Raw genomic sequence first — 15,979 nt, forward strand, 5'->3', positions numbered from 1 at the left:
CTGCCCCTCCCGCCTGCTTCTTCCCTAGCCTGATGGAGGGGGGGCAATCAGCATCCCCTTAATTGGGGGTCTTCTTGGGGAGGGGGGGGTCTTTGTGCTTTGCCTTCTGTCCGGAGCATCCTCTGCATCTTGCATTTGGGGAAGGGTTTTAGGCTTGCCCAAGAAGGGGGTGGGGGTGTCTGGAGCCAGTGGAGGAGGGGAGGGGGTCTTTGGGCAGCAGGTCGTGGGGAGAGGGGGGGGCTTCATTGTCTAGAGGGGGGGAAGTGAGCAGGCTGGACCGTGGCGGGGGAGCGTGGGCAGGACCCCACGGCCGAGATGGCTTGGCCGTGCATCAGCCGGGCGTGCTGCATTGCGCGCTTCTGGAACCAGCTAGACAAAGCCGACATCGCCGTGCCCGTGGTCTTCACCAAGTACTCCGAAGCCACCGAGCTGCCCGGCACGCAGGTGGTCTTCCAGCAGCAGCCGGCCCGCCCTTTGACCTCGGCCGTCGACACCCAGCCGCCGGCTGCCCTTGGCGGTGACTCGGATGGCCACGCCAGGCCGGCCTCGGGCGTGGACCCCGGGCCGGCTGTTCCCCCGGGACCCCCGGCCAAAGACCCAGCCTCGGAGGACTCGGTGATGCGGCACGATTTCAAGGCCTGGAAATTCCAGCGGCCGGAGCCCAGCTGCAAGCCCAAGAGTGAGTACCACCCCTCGGACCAGCCGTTTGAGAAGCAGAGCCAGTACCAGAAGGACTTCCGCCCTTGGCCCATCCCCAAGAGAGGGGACCACCCCTGGATCCCCAAGCAGATGGCCATCCCGGCCGTGGCCGAGCTGGACAAAGGGGCCAAGGAACGGTCCAGCAGCTGGGAAAGACGAAGTCGCTCTCAGATAGGCCCCGATCGGCTGGAGCGAAGGAAAGAGGAGGCCGCCGGGGCCAAGCCCGCCTCCGAAGACAGGTTAACCAAGACCCAAAAGAGGGCCCACCTGCCTGAAGAACAGGCTCAGGCCCCCCACCCGCAGCCGGGACCTTCGGGGAGCCAGGAGGGCGGGAAAGGACGAGCCGTGGTGGACGCCCTCAACCAGCAGATCAAGCAGGAAGCTACAGCCAAGGTGTCCACCTCCTCTTACAGGTGAGGACCGCCCCCCCCAAAAAAATAATGCATGGTGGGCTTCTTAAGAGATGCCTTGAGTTTCATCCCTATGGAAGGAGACCGTCTCCTTTTGCAGATCTGGCACCCCGGGGCTCGATCTACTGAAAACCACCCATTTAAGGACCGTTTTCACACTTTACGACCGTCGCAGCACTCTGGTGTTCACCTGGTCAAAAATTCAGACGCTTGGCCACTGGGCTTTTACCGGTGACGGGTGCGGGGTGCGAGGGGTGTCTCCTGAGGTCACTTGATCCCCTTTGGCGACCATCGGACAAGCCAAAGTCAAGGGGGAGGAGGGGGAAACCGGTTTCACTTAACAACCGTCTTAATCGCTTAAAACAGCAGCAGGGATTCGCTTGTAACGACCGTGGGCAAGAAAGGTGGTATCGTGGGGCGAAATTCATTGAACACATCCTCGCTTAGAAACGTTGGGTTCAGCTGGGGTCGTTAAATTGAGGATTGTCTGTATGGACAACCGTTTCTCTGAAATGGTCTAGGCCAGGGCAGGGGATTTCAAGCTTGGCCCTTTTATGACTTGTGGACTTCAACTCCCAGAATTCCTCAGCCAGCCATGCTGAGGGGAAAGGGAGTTTCCAAGCTGAGCCGTGCTGGCTGAGGAATTCTGGGAGTTGAAGTCCACAAGTCATAAAAGGGCCAAGTTTGAAGACCCCTAGTATAGGGCTTCCTGCCTGAGCAGAGGGTTGGACTAGAAGACCTCCAAGGTCCCTTCCAACTATTATTATTATTATTATTATTATTATTATTATTATTATTATTATTATTATTATTATTATTGTTGTTGTTGTTGTTGTTGTTGTTGTTGTTTTGTTATTGTTGTCATTGTCATTGTTGACGTTATTGTCGTTGTCGTTGTTATGATATCTCAGTTTAATTGTCCAGGGGTGATAGGGAGGTGTCTGCTTCAAATTCTCTTGTAGCCACAGTGATTTAGCAAATTGGGCTGAAGAACTCTGCATTGCCAGAGGATCCAGCATGGAAACCAGGTTAGATATCTGGAGTGATTTTAATTCAGCCGGGATGTTTTTTTAGGGTTGATAAAAACAAAAAAAAACCCCTATAAATACATATTGAAAAAGGAGATTGCAATGCAGGCACCAAGCCACCAGCTTGAGTTTTTTTTTGACCGTTGTAATTCAGCAACCACCTGTGCTTTTGCAGAACTGCAGGATTTCTTAATAGATATTAAAATGTGCATCCCTTTCCTTTTTTTTTTTAACGCTGGCTGCTGATTGGATTTGGAGCTTGTCCAGCAAGCACTAAAGTCAATCCCATCAGCTAAATATTATTGGGAGGAGTTTTTCCCCCCCCTAGTGGTCTCCCATCCCCATATCCACCTAAACCTGTGCTTTTGCCGAATTGCAGGATTTCTTAATAGATATTAAAATGTGCATCCCTTTCTTTTTTTTTTTTTTTTTGGTTACGCTGGCTGGCTGATTGGATTTGGAGCTTGTCCAGCAATCGCTAAAGTCAACCCCAAATGTGTCGGTGTCCCAGACTCCCCCCCCCCAAAAAGCCAAATTTCCCAGTTTTAACCAGTTGGAGTGACTGGGACATCTTTTTAAGTTGAAGACTTTCCAAGCCTGAAAACAAGAATGACCATGGCAAGCAAGCTTCCCATAAAAAGGCAGTTGAGTTTTCCAAAACCCTCACATTTTTGCAGTGCCATCATCATCATCATCATCATCATCATCATCAAAATATGTTGGAAGGGACCTTGGAGGTCATCTAGTCCTAACCCCCTGCTCAGGGAGGAAACCCTATACCATTTCAGACAAATGGCTGTCCAGTCTCTTCTTAAAAACTTCCAGTGTTGGAGCATTCACCACTTCTGGAGACAGGTGGTTCCACTGGTTAATTGTTCTCACTGTCAGGAAATTTCTTCTTGGTTCCAGGTTGCTTCTCTCCTTGATGAGTTTCCGCCCGTTGCTTCTTCTCCTGCCTTCAGGCGCTTTGGAGAATAGCTTGACTGCCTCTTATTTGGGGCAGCCCCTGAGATGCTGGAAGGCTGCTATCATGTCACCCCTGGTCCTTCTCTCCATTAAACTGGACATCCCCAATTCCAGCAACCGTTCCTTCTATGTTTTACCCTCCAGCCCCCTGATCATTTTTGTTGCTCTTCTCTGCCCTCTTTCCAGAGTTGAAGTCCACACCCATCTTCAAGGTTGAGAAGCACTGCTTTACATTATTCCAGACTGCAAGGGTCTTCAAACTCGGCCCTTTTATGACTCATGGACTTCAACTCCCAGAATTCCTCAGACAGTGTGCCTGGCTGAAGAATTCTGGGAGTTGAAGTCCATGAGTCATAAAAGGGCCGAGTTTGAAGACCCCTGGTATGGAACATTCTTTTCCAAACACTGATTGGCTACACTGGGCAAGCCATACCTTCTGCTGCTTGCCTAGCCAATTTCGCCATTGGCTAGGCAAGCAGCAGAAGGTGTGGCTTGCCCAGTGTAGCCAATCAGTGTTTGGAAAAGAATGTCCCATACTCTGGAATAATGTAATGGCTGCTGAAGTCAGGGCACCTATAAAATTGGGTGGTTCCGGCAGCAAGTTAGTTAGGACTTGCATTCCTGCAATGACACCTTTTAACCCCAGTAAGGTCTAGGTTGGCAGAGTTTCCAGTAAGGCTTATCTGGTTAAGTGAGTTGTGAGAACTCTAGCCTGGAATGCAAGGCTACTTGGCTGCCTCTTGCTTTATTTCACAGGTCCTCAGCTTACAACAATTATTCATTTAGCGACCGTGCAAAGTTAACCAAGTTAACACTGGGAAAAAATGAATTTATGACTTTTTTTTTTCACACTTGCGAACGTGGCAGCATCCCCACGGTCCTGTGAGCCAAATGTAGGTGCTTGCTCCCTGACTCGTCTTTATGACGGTTGCAGCGTCCCAGAGTTACGTGATCCCCTTCTGCGACCTCCTGACACAAGCAAAGTCAGCGGGGACGCTTGGCTTCACTGAACAACCGTGTTATTAACTTAACAACTGCAGCTTTTCACTTAACACCTTTGACAAGAAAGATTGCAAAATGGGTAAAGCTCGTTTAACAGCTGTCTCACTGAACAGAAATTTTGGGGTCAATGGTGGTCATACGTTGAGGACTACCTGTATTTCTGTAATAATAATAATAGCAGCAGCAGCAACCACAACAACAACAATAATAATAGAGTTGGAAGGGACCTTGGAGGTCTTCTAGTCCAACCCCCTGCTTAGGCAGGAAAACCTATATCATTTCAGACAAATTTTATTCATTTATTTACATTTCTGCACCGTCCATCTCCCTCAAAGAGAGAGCTTCTTCGTTTCCCCTCTTAATTTCTACCCTAGTTTGTTTGGAAAAGATGGAAAGAAGCCGGCAGGCAGAAATCTAGTTGTGAATGCTCCAACACTGGAGGTTTTTAAGAAGAGGCTGGACAGCCATTTGCCTGGAATGGTATAAGGTTTCCTGCCTGAGCAGGGGGTTGGACTAGATGACCTCCAGGATCCCTTCCAACTCTGTAATTCTATTCTAAATCCCACTGGTCAGCCTTCTCTTCCATTTCTGTAACCCTTCTTACTGCTGTGTTGGCAGAAATATCCACGATGGGAATGACTCAGGAAATCTCCCCAAAGGAGCAGAGATGTAGCAGCAAAGGTGCTGTTGCCTGCAACACGCAAAAATACGCAACCCCAGCTAGGCCCAGTCAGGTAATGTCTGGACAGGGCAAAACCATCGATTCCTTCATTCGAAGTTCTAATAGCGCTGAAAAAGTGACCTACAACTAGCCTTTCCGCTGAATGGCCATGGAGAAGCCCCTTGCTCACCTGATCAAAATTTGAGCACTTGGCAACTGGCATGTACAGCTAGTCCTCGCCTTACGGCCACAACTGACCCCCAAATTTATGTTGCTAAGTGAAACCTTTGTTAAGTGAGTGGAGCTTCGTGCCCGCATGCGCTTTGCCCATCGCTTGCACGGCCTGCTTTCCAACAGGCCGCGGTCCGGAAGTTGGGGAACCCTGCCCTACACCATTTCAGACCAATGATTGTCAAATCTCTTCTTAAAAACCTCCGGTGTTGGAGAACCCACAACTTCTGGTGGCAAGCTGTCCCACTGGTTAATTGTTCTCAACGTCAGGAAGTTTCTCCTTAGTTCCGGGTTGATTAGTTTCCATCTGTTGCTTCTCGTCCTCCCTTCGGGCGCTTTGGAGAATAGGTGGACCCCCCTCTTCTTTGTGGTGGCCCCTCAAATATTGGAAGATTGCTATCATGTCCCCCCTAATTCTTCTCTTTGATAGGCTGGACAGATCAAGCTCCCTTAGCCGTTCATCATGCAGTTCAACCTCCAGACTTGTGATCACCTTAGCTGCTCTTCTCTGCATATTTTTCTAGGGTCTACAGTGTTGGAGCATTCACCGCTTCTGGAGGCAGGTTGTTCCACTGGTTAATTGTTCCCACTTTCAGGAAATTTCTCCTTAGTTCTAGGGTGCTTCTCTCCTTGATTCGTTTCCATCCGTTGCTTCTTGTTCTGCTTTCAGGGGCTTTGGAGAATAGCTTGACTCCCTCTTCTTTGGGGCAGCCCCTGAGATATTGGAAGGCTGCTACCCTGTCCCCCCTCGCCCTTCTCTTCATTAAGCTAAACTAGGTTTCTCTGCCTGCCGGCCTCTTTCCATCTTTTCCAAACAAACCAGGATAGAAATTAAGATAAGAGGAGGGGAAACTGGAGGTGCAGTATTCCAAGTTGGTCACGATAAACACTGCCTTTTAGGAAAAGTGAGGCTTGGGTTGCCATGAAATTCCACCACGTAGCTTGTATTTCTCCACGCATGTAGCTGTGCAGATTAAATGGATGACCTGGCTAGGGTTGTGCAAGGAGATCCATTCAGAATGTGCAACTGCACGCCAGCTGTAATTCCAGAGGTGTTTCCTATACCGCTTAGGGAAAACTGCTAGCAGCAAACCGAAGGGTGCGACAAGGCCTCCTGCTTAATGCTGAAAGCTGGGTAACGCAGGAATGAAGTTAAAAGTTTGCTTGAGAATTTTATTTGGCGATCGGACCTTTGGCGAGAAATCCTGGGCAACCCTGTTTGTGTCTTGGGCAAGTTGAGATTCGCATGGTCCAGAAATTTAAATTGAGACTGTTTGGATAAAATTCACAAAATTCAAAGGGTGTCTTTGGGCAAAGTCCCTCCCTCCCTCTCAGACCAACTCACCTCACAGGGTTGTCGTTGTTGTGGGTAAAATAGGAGGGGGAAATTGTGGGTACGTTTGCCACCTTGAGTTATTTGTAAAAATAATAAAGGAGGGGTACAAATCAGACCGATTAGATAGATAGATAGATAGATAGATAGATAGATAGATAGATAGATAGATAGATAGATAGATAGATAGATGCATGATAGGTAACGTAGATAGATAGATAGATAGATAGATAGATAGATAGATAGATAGATAGATAGATAGATAGATAGATAGATAGATAGATAGATAGATAGATGCATGATAGGTAACGTAGATAGATAGATAGATAGATAGATAGATAGATAGATAGATAGATAGATAGATAGAAAGATAGATAGATGATAGATAGATAGATAGATAGATAGATAGATAGATAGATAGATAGATAGGATAGATAGGATAGATAGATAAATATAACGATAGATGCATGATAGGTGACATAGATAGATATAGATAAATAGATGATAGATATAACATGATAGATATAGATAAATAGATGATAGATAGATATGATAGATAGATAGATAGATAGATAGATAGATAGATAGATAGATAGATAGATAGATAGATAGATAGATGATAGATAGATGATGGATAGACAGATGAGAGAGAGGGAGACAGGCAGGCAGGCAGACAGATGATAGAGATACTAGATAGATAGATAGATAGATAGGTAGGTAGATAGATAGATAGATAGATAGATAGATAGATAGATGATAGGTAACGGATGGATGGATGATAGGTAACAGATGATAGACAGACAGACAGATATCTTTGTAACCAGATCTGGATCATGTGGAATCCAGCAATCCTTGTGAATATCTGTGGCACCTTCAAATACAGCTAGAAGTTTTGATCCAGAAGTGACTTTTACGATCCTGTGGTTCATCCGAAAAGGACAGGGAAAGACAACAAACTGAAAAGCTGATTTTATTTTATGTCACTGGTGTGAAGAAGCGTTCTTGGGATTTTATGTAAGGGGCGAGAGGGAGTCCCTCTAAGCTGGGTGTGATTGTCCCTTACCCTGTGAATCTGCGCTTTGTGGTTTAGTGGAATTGCACTTTCCAATTTAACTCTTCCTTCTGTCTGACTGTATTTCTCAACTTTGGTGACTTTAAGACCTTTGGACTTCAACTCCCAGAATTCCCCAGCTCATTCTGGGAATTGAAGTCCACCTATCTTTTAAGTTGCCGAAGTTGAGAAACACAACTCTAGTTAGTTCCCTCATGCATCTGGAAAAAACAGCTGTAGTTCATAAAACTTAAGCCTTAGAACTGCGGTCCCCAATCCATGGACTGGTGGGAGGCGGGGGGGGGCAATGGAGGCAGCGGGAGGGATGGGACGGTTTCACATGCACAACTTCATTCCAGACACACACCAATGGAGTTGCGCAGACTCAACCAGTCCCTTGTATGGACCGGTTCCCGACCGGCCGTGGACCGGTAGTGATCCACAGACTGATCTGTGCTTCAGAATAAAAAAAAAATGTTAGTCTGAAACAAAAAATACAACCGGGTTTCAGATTTTTATTTTTATTTTTTGGTCCAGGTTAACACAAATTATAATTTGTGTAGAATTGCCCTTTTATTTTTGTCTGTGTGTTCACATTCCTCTTTGTTTGGGACTAAGAGGTTTTTCTGCACATGATCGCATTTTTTGGGTGCTTGGCAACCAGCTCACATTTATCGCTGTTTGCTGCATCCTGCAATTGTGACTATGACTTTCAGGATTTTTTTTTTTTTTTTGCTGGTTTCCAACGTTTATTTCCAGTTTCCGGTAAAAAGAGTCAGTTTGATCTAGTGGTTAAAGGCAGCAGGCTAGAAAGCGGGAAATCTTGAGTTCAAGTCCTGCTTTAGGTATGAAAGTGGCTGAGTGATTTAGTTTAGGCCAATCACCAGGAGATGGTGAGTTCTAGTCCTGCCTTAGCCATGAAACTGAGATGCGTGACTTTGGGCCAATCACCAGGAGATGGTGAGTTCTAGTCCCGCCTTAGGCATGAAAGCCGGTTGGGTGACTTTGGGCCAATCACCAGGAGATGGTGAGTTCTAGTCCCGCCTTAGGCATGACAGCCGGTTGGGTGACTTTGGGCCAATCACCAGGAGATGGTGAGTTCTAGTCCCGCCTTAGGCATGAAACTGAGATACGTGACTTTGGGCCAATCACCAGGAGACGGTGAGTTCTAGTCCCGCCTTAGGCATGAAAGCCGGTTGGGTGACTTTGGGCCAATCACCAGGAGATGGTGAGTTCTAGTCCCGCCTTAGGCATGAAAGCCGGTTGGGTGACTTTGGGCCAATCACCAGGAGATGGTGAGTTCTAGTCCCGCCTTAGGCATGAAAGCCGGCTGGGTGACTTTGGGCCAATCACCAGGAGATGGTGAGTTCTAGTCCCGCCTTAGCCATGAAAGTGAGATGCGTGACTTTGGGCCAATCACCAGGAGATGGTGAGTTCTAGTCCCGCCTTAGGCATGAAAGCCAGTTGGGTGACTTTGGGCCAATCACCAGGAGATGGTGAGTTCTAGTCCTGCCTTAGCTGTGAAAGTGAGATGGGAGACTTTGGGCCAATCACCAGGAGACAGTGAGTTCTAGTCCTGCCTTAGCCATAAAAGCTGGCTGGGTGACTTTGGGCCAATAACCATATTTGCTTAATAAGGGTAGTATTCCCTTAATGCTCGCTGCCAAAAGGTCATAAAATCAGGCAGGGTGACCCAGTTAATGACGATCACCACGTAACTACTCTAATCACCTCAGTTACAGGCGTATGTTGAGGACTACCTGTAAAAGAACTCACAGGAGCCCGTCACACACACACACACACACACACACACACACACACACACAGAGGAAAAAAATGTTTGCGGCTTTTGCTTTGAACCATGCAAAGCCTGGGGGAATTGCAGTCTGATGCAACGGAGCTGCAAAAAGGATGCTGGTAAATGGGAGGAGAATTATGAAGAGTGACTTCATCACTCTAAACCAACAAGAAAATATACAGAGGCTGCTTCTGAAGTGGGAGAAATTCTCAAGATAAGTTGGAGGCCTTTTTTTCTCTGGTTGGGGAAGGAAAAAAAATGCTAAATTTGAAAGAAAAAAACACTAAATTTTTCAAGGCTGGGTGGTTGCAGAATCCCAGAGTTGGAAGGGACCTTGGAGGTCATCTAGTCTAAACCCCTGCTCGGACAGAAAACCCTGTAGCATTGCAGGCAAATGGCTGTCCAGTCTCTTCTTAAAAACCTCCAGTGTTGGAGCATTCACAACTTCTGGAGGCAGGTTGTTCCACTGGTTGATTGTTCTCACTGTCAGGAAGTTTCTCTTTGATTCCAGGTTGCTTCTCTCCTTGATTGGTTTCCATCCGTTGCTTCTTGTCCTGCCTTCAGGCGCTTTGGAGGAAGAGCTTGACTCCCTCTTCTTTGGGGCAGCCCCTGAGATACTGGAACACTGCTCTCTTGTCCCCCCTCGTGCTTCTCTTCATTAAACTGGACATTCCCAATTTCAGCAACCGTTCTTTTTGTCGTTTAGCCACCAGTCCCCTGATCATCTTTGTTGCTCTTCTCTGCACTCTTTCTAGAGTCTCAAGCAACAAAGATGATCAGATGTTTCGCTTCTCATCCGAGAAGCTGCTTCTGCTCTGACTGGATGGTGGAGAATGGAAGGATTTATACTCCTTGCGGAAAAACTGGTCATTTGCATTCTTTTAGAGAGTCGTTGAGGCCACTTGGAGGCTTACCTGTGTCCTCAGGGTCACCTGAGTGGTGCAAATGGGCGTGGGGCCTTCTTGGAACTGGAGAAAGGACCATGTTATAGATTGGAGATAGATGATGTTGAGGGAGGGCTGTTCAATTTTGGCCAGCTGGGAAGGTTACAATTGATCACAAAACTCTTAAGACACTGCAAGTGTCATAATTACCATGTGTCCCCAAAAATAAGACCGGGTCTTTTTTTTTTGCCTCCAAAAGAGGCACCAGGTTCTGTTTTGGGGGTAGGCCTTACCTCACCTCCGGCACCGACAGCCCCACCCAGCTGGTCCACTTCTTCTGGGGCCAAAGTTCTGCAGCTGCATTCGGGCCTGCATTTTGCAGCCAGGCCTTTCCGGAAGGCCGAAGCAGCCGAGTACTGAGCTATGGATTCAATCTGTAGCTTGGTGCTCAGCTGCAGAGATCTTGCAGAACCGAGCTACAGGTTGAACCCATAGCTTGGCTGCAGAGGCCTTCCGGAAAGGCCTGTAACTGAGAAATGCAGGCCTGGCTGCAGAAGAGGCCTCGGGAGAAGAAGTGGGTTGGCGAAGAGTGGCCTGCCTGCAAGCTGAATGGGTGCGGGGCAGGTGGGGCAGATCCACACACCCCACCCCCCGCTGTAGCTTGATTTTTAGGTCTGTGCCTCGCCCCAAAACTAGGGCTTATTTTTGGGATAGGACTTATATTAGGCCCACCCCCCAAAATCTAGCTAAAGCTTATTGTTGGTGTAGGCCTTACTTTTGGGGGAACATGGTATGTGTCAGTTGCTAAACACCCACAATTTGATCATGTGACTGTGGGGATGCTGCAATGGTGTGAAAACCGGTCCTAAGTCCCTTTTTTCAGTACCATTGTAAGTTTGAATGGTCACTAAACAAATGGTTGTGAGTCTAGACCAGGGGTAGGCAACCTTGGCTCTTTTATGACTCGTGGACTTCAACTCCCAGAATTCCTGAGCCAGCATGGGGGAACTATGGCCCCTTCATGACTGGTGGACTTCAACTCCCAGAATTCCTGAGCCAGCATGGCTCAGCTTGGAAACCTCTCCCTTTCCCTTCAGCATGGCTGGCTCAGGAATTCTGGGAGTTGAAGTCCACAAGTCATAAAAGAGCCAAGGTTGCCTACCACTGGTCTAGGGCTACCTGTATTGTGGTGGCGGTTATTATTTTTCCTGTTCTCTTTCCGCTTTTCTGCTCCCCCAGAAATGAATTTCGACCGTGGACGGACATCAAGCCGGTGAGAGCTATCAAAGCCAAGTCTCAGTATGAGCCTCCAGAGGACAAAATGATGCACCAGACAAGCTACAGTTCCCAGTTCACTGCCGAGGGAGCAAAGCCTGGCCCGCCAGATAACAAATTCCTGGAGCACCGGAGGATACGCACCCTCTATAGTGAACCGCAGAAAGAATCTCTAAAGGTAAGGAAGGAAGAAGGAAGGCATGGAGACGATCATTGGCATTCAACCCTCTGCGGGAGGTCATAGCTTGCTTTGAGACCCAGGTTGTAGATGCTGCCCCTTTGACATGCAGTGTAGCAGCACACATCAAAATGGGGCAAGGCAGTCATTGTGACACCGTGAAATAGTTTTTTCTCTCTCTCTCCAATCCTTATAGAATGGAGAGAAAGGGATCACAAGAGAGTAAAGCAGCACACCATGGGGTCTTTTTCTCCACCCGCCTCATAGAATGGAGTGATTGGAGAGAAAGGGATTGCAAGAGAGTAAGGCAGCACACCATGGGGTCTTTTTCTTCACCCGCCTCATAGAATGGAGTGATTGGAGAGAAAGGGATCGCAAGAGAGTAAGGCAGCACACCATGGGGTCTTTTTCTCCACCCGCCTCAGAATGGAGTGATTGGAGAGAAAGGGATCGCAAGAGAGTAAGGCAGCACACCATGGGGTCTTTTTCTCCACCCGCCTCATAGAATGGAGTGATTGGAGAGAAAGGGATTGCAAGAGAGTAAGGCAGCACACCATGGGGTCTTTTCCTCCACAGGCCTCATAGAATGGAATGATTGGAGAGAAAGGGATTGCAAGAGAGTAAGGCAGCACACCATGGGGTCTTTTCCTCCACAGGCCTCATAGAATGGAATGATTGGAGAGAAAGGGATTGCAAGAGAGTAAGGCAGCACACCATGGGGTCTTTTTCTCCACCCGCCTCATAGAATGGAGTGATTGGAGAGAAAGGGATTACAAGAGAGTAAGGCAGCACACCATGGGGACCTTTTCTCCACCCGCCTCATAGAATGGAGTGATTGGAGAGAGAGGGATTGCAAGAGAGTAAGACAGCATGCCACGGGGAACACTCTGGGCTGTTTGCATGGTGTGCTTGTGGCTGCCAGCGCACTGCTTTTGATGTGTATCCACATGGCCCTGTCTGTGAATGGTGCTGCTGAAAGATTGGAATCTGAGATACAAAGGGCTCGACGCTAAATGAGCCTTTGCGGTTTAGGAAAATGGAGAGAGATTATTTATCCAGCTTATTCTTTTCATCTGTCTGATTACTTTCCTCGGCCATTCTCATCTCTCCTGAATACACATTAATGTATAGGGAGACTTTGCTTACTTGCTGCCTTGTATCACCGTAGTGTTTCCTGCCTCCTCCGGGCACGTCTGTTGCCTTCAATTCTCTTATCTAAATTCACTTTTCCCCCACTTTCCCTCCCTTCCCTTTGTCTGTCGTGACCGTCCTTCACCCGGATGGACTTGTTGGTTCCGACCAGGTGGAGAAGCCCAGTCCTAAGCCTTCTAAGCCAAAAAAGACGACCGCAAGCCATAAGCCTCTGAAAAAACCCAAAGATAAGCAGGTGGCATCCAGCCGGGCATCCAAGAAGAAAACCACGGCAACAGCCAGCGGAACGACGCCGGTCGAGGACAAGGAGAAAAGTAAAGAAATTAACAATAAGTTGGCCGAAGCTAAAGAGTAATTCACTGCAGTTACTTGGCTGTTTTTCCTGTGTCTCTGTTTATTTCTCCATCCTTCCTTCCTTCCTTCCTTCCTTCCTTCCTTCCATACTTCCTTTCTTCCTCCCTCCCTCCCTCGCCACAAAATTAATTAGAGACTTCTAATCAGCGTATGCTCTGGCTGTATTAGAAGCTCGTTCAGTTGGGTTTTTAAGGAGATTAAAAGTCTCCTTTAATGGGCAAGGAATAGTACATTTCTCTACCTGTGCACGACGGTTTTAGCAGAAAAATGGGAACAGAGCTGGAGGTTTCTTCATCCTAAATTTATTAAACAAATTGGGTGGCATCTTTGCTTCTAAAACTCATGAAGCTGGTTGGGTTATAGGCAGAAAGGATTGGGGGGGGGGAAGAGGCAGGTGTTTTTCAAAAGGGAGCAAAATGGGGTATTAAAATTTTTTTCCAGCTCTCTTAAAATCAAATTAGCCTTTCCAAGGCTGGGGAAAGTGTAGGCGTGCTGAAAGACAATCCTTAGCAACTATTATTATTATTTGAGCTGGTATGACAGCCTGACAGTACCATGCACAATATAATATCTACAACACAAAGTAGGCAATACAGGTAGTCCTCAACTTAACGATCCCAACCCAGGCCAAAAATTACGTGGCTTAAGCGAGGCAGGTGTTCTGTGGGTTTTGACCTCGTTTTGCGACCTTTTTGGCCGCAGTCGTTAACTGAATCACTGCACTTGTTAAGTCGTTAAGCCCGCTCTTAAGTGAGCCTGGATTCCACCGTTGCTTTTGCTTGTCCTGCGGTCGTAAAAGGAGATCTCGGGACACGGCAACCATCGTTAAATGCGAGTCAGCTGCCAGGCGCCTGAATTTTGATCACGGGACTGCGGGGATGCTGCAACGGCCGTGTGAAAACTGGTCATAAGTTGTGAAAGTTGGCCGTCAGTCCCTTTTTCCAAATGAACCGTTGAAAAATCGAGGACTCCCCTGTATTAAAAAGAAATCGCAAAATCAACAAATAACACCAGGGTTTCCTGCCTGAGCAGGGGGTTGGACTAGATGACCTCCCAAGGTCCCTTCCAACTTTATTATTATAAGTAAGATTCCCAAGGCAACGTAAGCGACTGGCCCTTGGCATTCATGAACATCTGGATGAAGCGGCTCATGATTTTTTTTTCCTAACAGTTTGAATAAACCAAATCCTCGGTCCTTGCTAGGAACTGAACAAGCATTTTCAGTCCTGATCCGCACGTTACATGCTTGCTTGTGCAAATCCTTCCCTGCCCGTTCACACGTGCCTGACCCCACGTAACCTTTAACACTTTTCAGTTTAAATGCTGGGTCAGTCTCTGAGAGAGCAGATGGAAGGTAACGGTGCGGATCCAGATGTGCTGAGATCGGCATCGCAAAGAGATTGGACAGCCATTTGAAAATCGAGGACTTCCTGTATTAACCAAATCGCAAAATCAATAAACAACACCAGGGTTTCCTGCCTGAGCAGGGGGTTGGACTAGATGACCTCCAAGGTCCCTTCCAGCTCTGCTATTCTGTTATTCCCTTTTTTTTCCCCTCTCTCATGCATATGCCTTCAAGAAGAATAGATCCATCCAAACGGATCGGTCAGTTGTCCTGGTTGATTCATTTTCCCCGATTCAGCCCAGTTTTTCTTTCTTTTTTTTTTTTTTTTAAAAAAAAGGGACATTGGATGTGAGGAAATTAAGATTTTTCCACCAATCTCTCTGCTCTCGGCATTGTGTGATCCAGGGCAGAGTTTTGTTTTTTTTTAATTGAAAACAAATGAAATAGGAAGCCGACATTAGGTAAAGGTAAAGGTTCCCCCGCACATGCGTGCTAGTCGTTTCCGACTCTAGGGGCCGGTGCTCATCTCCGTTTCAAAGCCGAAGAGCCAGCGCTTGTCCGAGGACGTCTCCGTGGTCATGTGGCCGGCACGCTGTTCCCTTCCCACCGGAGTGGTCCCTATTTTTCTACTTATATTTTTACGTGCTTTCGAACTGCTAGGTTGGCAGAAGCTGGGACGAGTAACAGGCGCTCACTCTGCTACGCGGCACTCGGGATTCGACCCGCCAAACTGCCGACCTTCTGATCGACAAGCTCAGCGTCCTAACCCACTGAGCCACATTATAGGCCTCTTAACTCGCCCTCCTTGCAACCTGGCTTAGCGTGAGTGAGGATGCCCATCAGGTTGCCGGTTTAGCCCGTGGGAAAAAAAATATCCCTGGCGCCCATTTTGTGAAGGCGCTCATGAACCCGCTTTCACAAGTCCAGGGGTGGCAGGGACCCCACGGGTTGCCTATCGAAAAACTCTTGGCCTGTCTGCTCTGCAACTTAAATATTACACGTGGGAAGAACTGCAGGGACTTTAAAGTCACCCACCTTGACAGGGCAGAGACTGTTAAAAAAATGACCTGTCTTTTTTCCCCGCCCCTTATATTCGCATCCAGGAGCGATAATCTTTATTTTATCAGTTATATACGCATCATCATTTAACACAGAAGAGGTTGATTTAATCTCTTTTGGAGAGGGGGGAAAGGTGAGAAACCTGCCCACTGCAACTGGGAAAAATTAGACTTGCCCATTTTGGATTAAAAAAAAAAAAAGAAGCGTAGGAAAAAAATTATTTCCCTCTTCTCCTCCTTTGCAAGCAAAAGCTGCCACGTTTCTTGGTGCTTTTTTTAAAAAAAGTTTGAAACGGTTCCTTGGCAGACTGTGGTATGATGGGTTCTCTTGCTTGAACAGGGGGCTGGACTAGAAGACCTCCAAGGTCCCGTCCAGCTTCTGTTCTATTCTCAACATCCTAAAAGCAGCCGTGACATTTCATTGCCCCCAAATCGCCAATTAGATTTGGAAACTACACCCAACCCAAAGGAAAAAGGAAGATTGGAGAGGAAGGCAAGACTTTAATGCTCCAGAGATACTATATTTAAGAAAAGACCTTCAATTAATTAATTAT

General features: G+C 47.4%; 1 protein-coding gene across 1 annotated transcript; it reads left to right on the forward strand.

Annotated features, from left to right (window-relative positions):
- Positions 1-315: 315 nt before the first annotated feature.
- Positions 316-13,023, forward strand: MAP6 (microtubule associated protein 6; the record flags this gene model as incomplete). Its single annotated transcript, XM_083362742.1, has 3 exons — positions 316-1,112; positions 11,303-11,516; positions 12,820-13,023. 3 exons carry the CDS (start codon positions 316-318, stop codon positions 13,021-13,023), a joined length of 1,215 nt encoding a protein of 404 aa, XP_083218868.1.
- Between the last annotated feature and the right edge of the window lie 2,956 nt (positions 13,024-15,979).

This window comes from Vipera ursinii, assembly GCF_947247035.1.
Source record: "Vipera ursinii genome assembly, chromosome: 4".
Lineage (NCBI taxonomy): Eukaryota > Metazoa > Chordata > Lepidosauria > Squamata > Viperidae > Vipera > Vipera ursinii.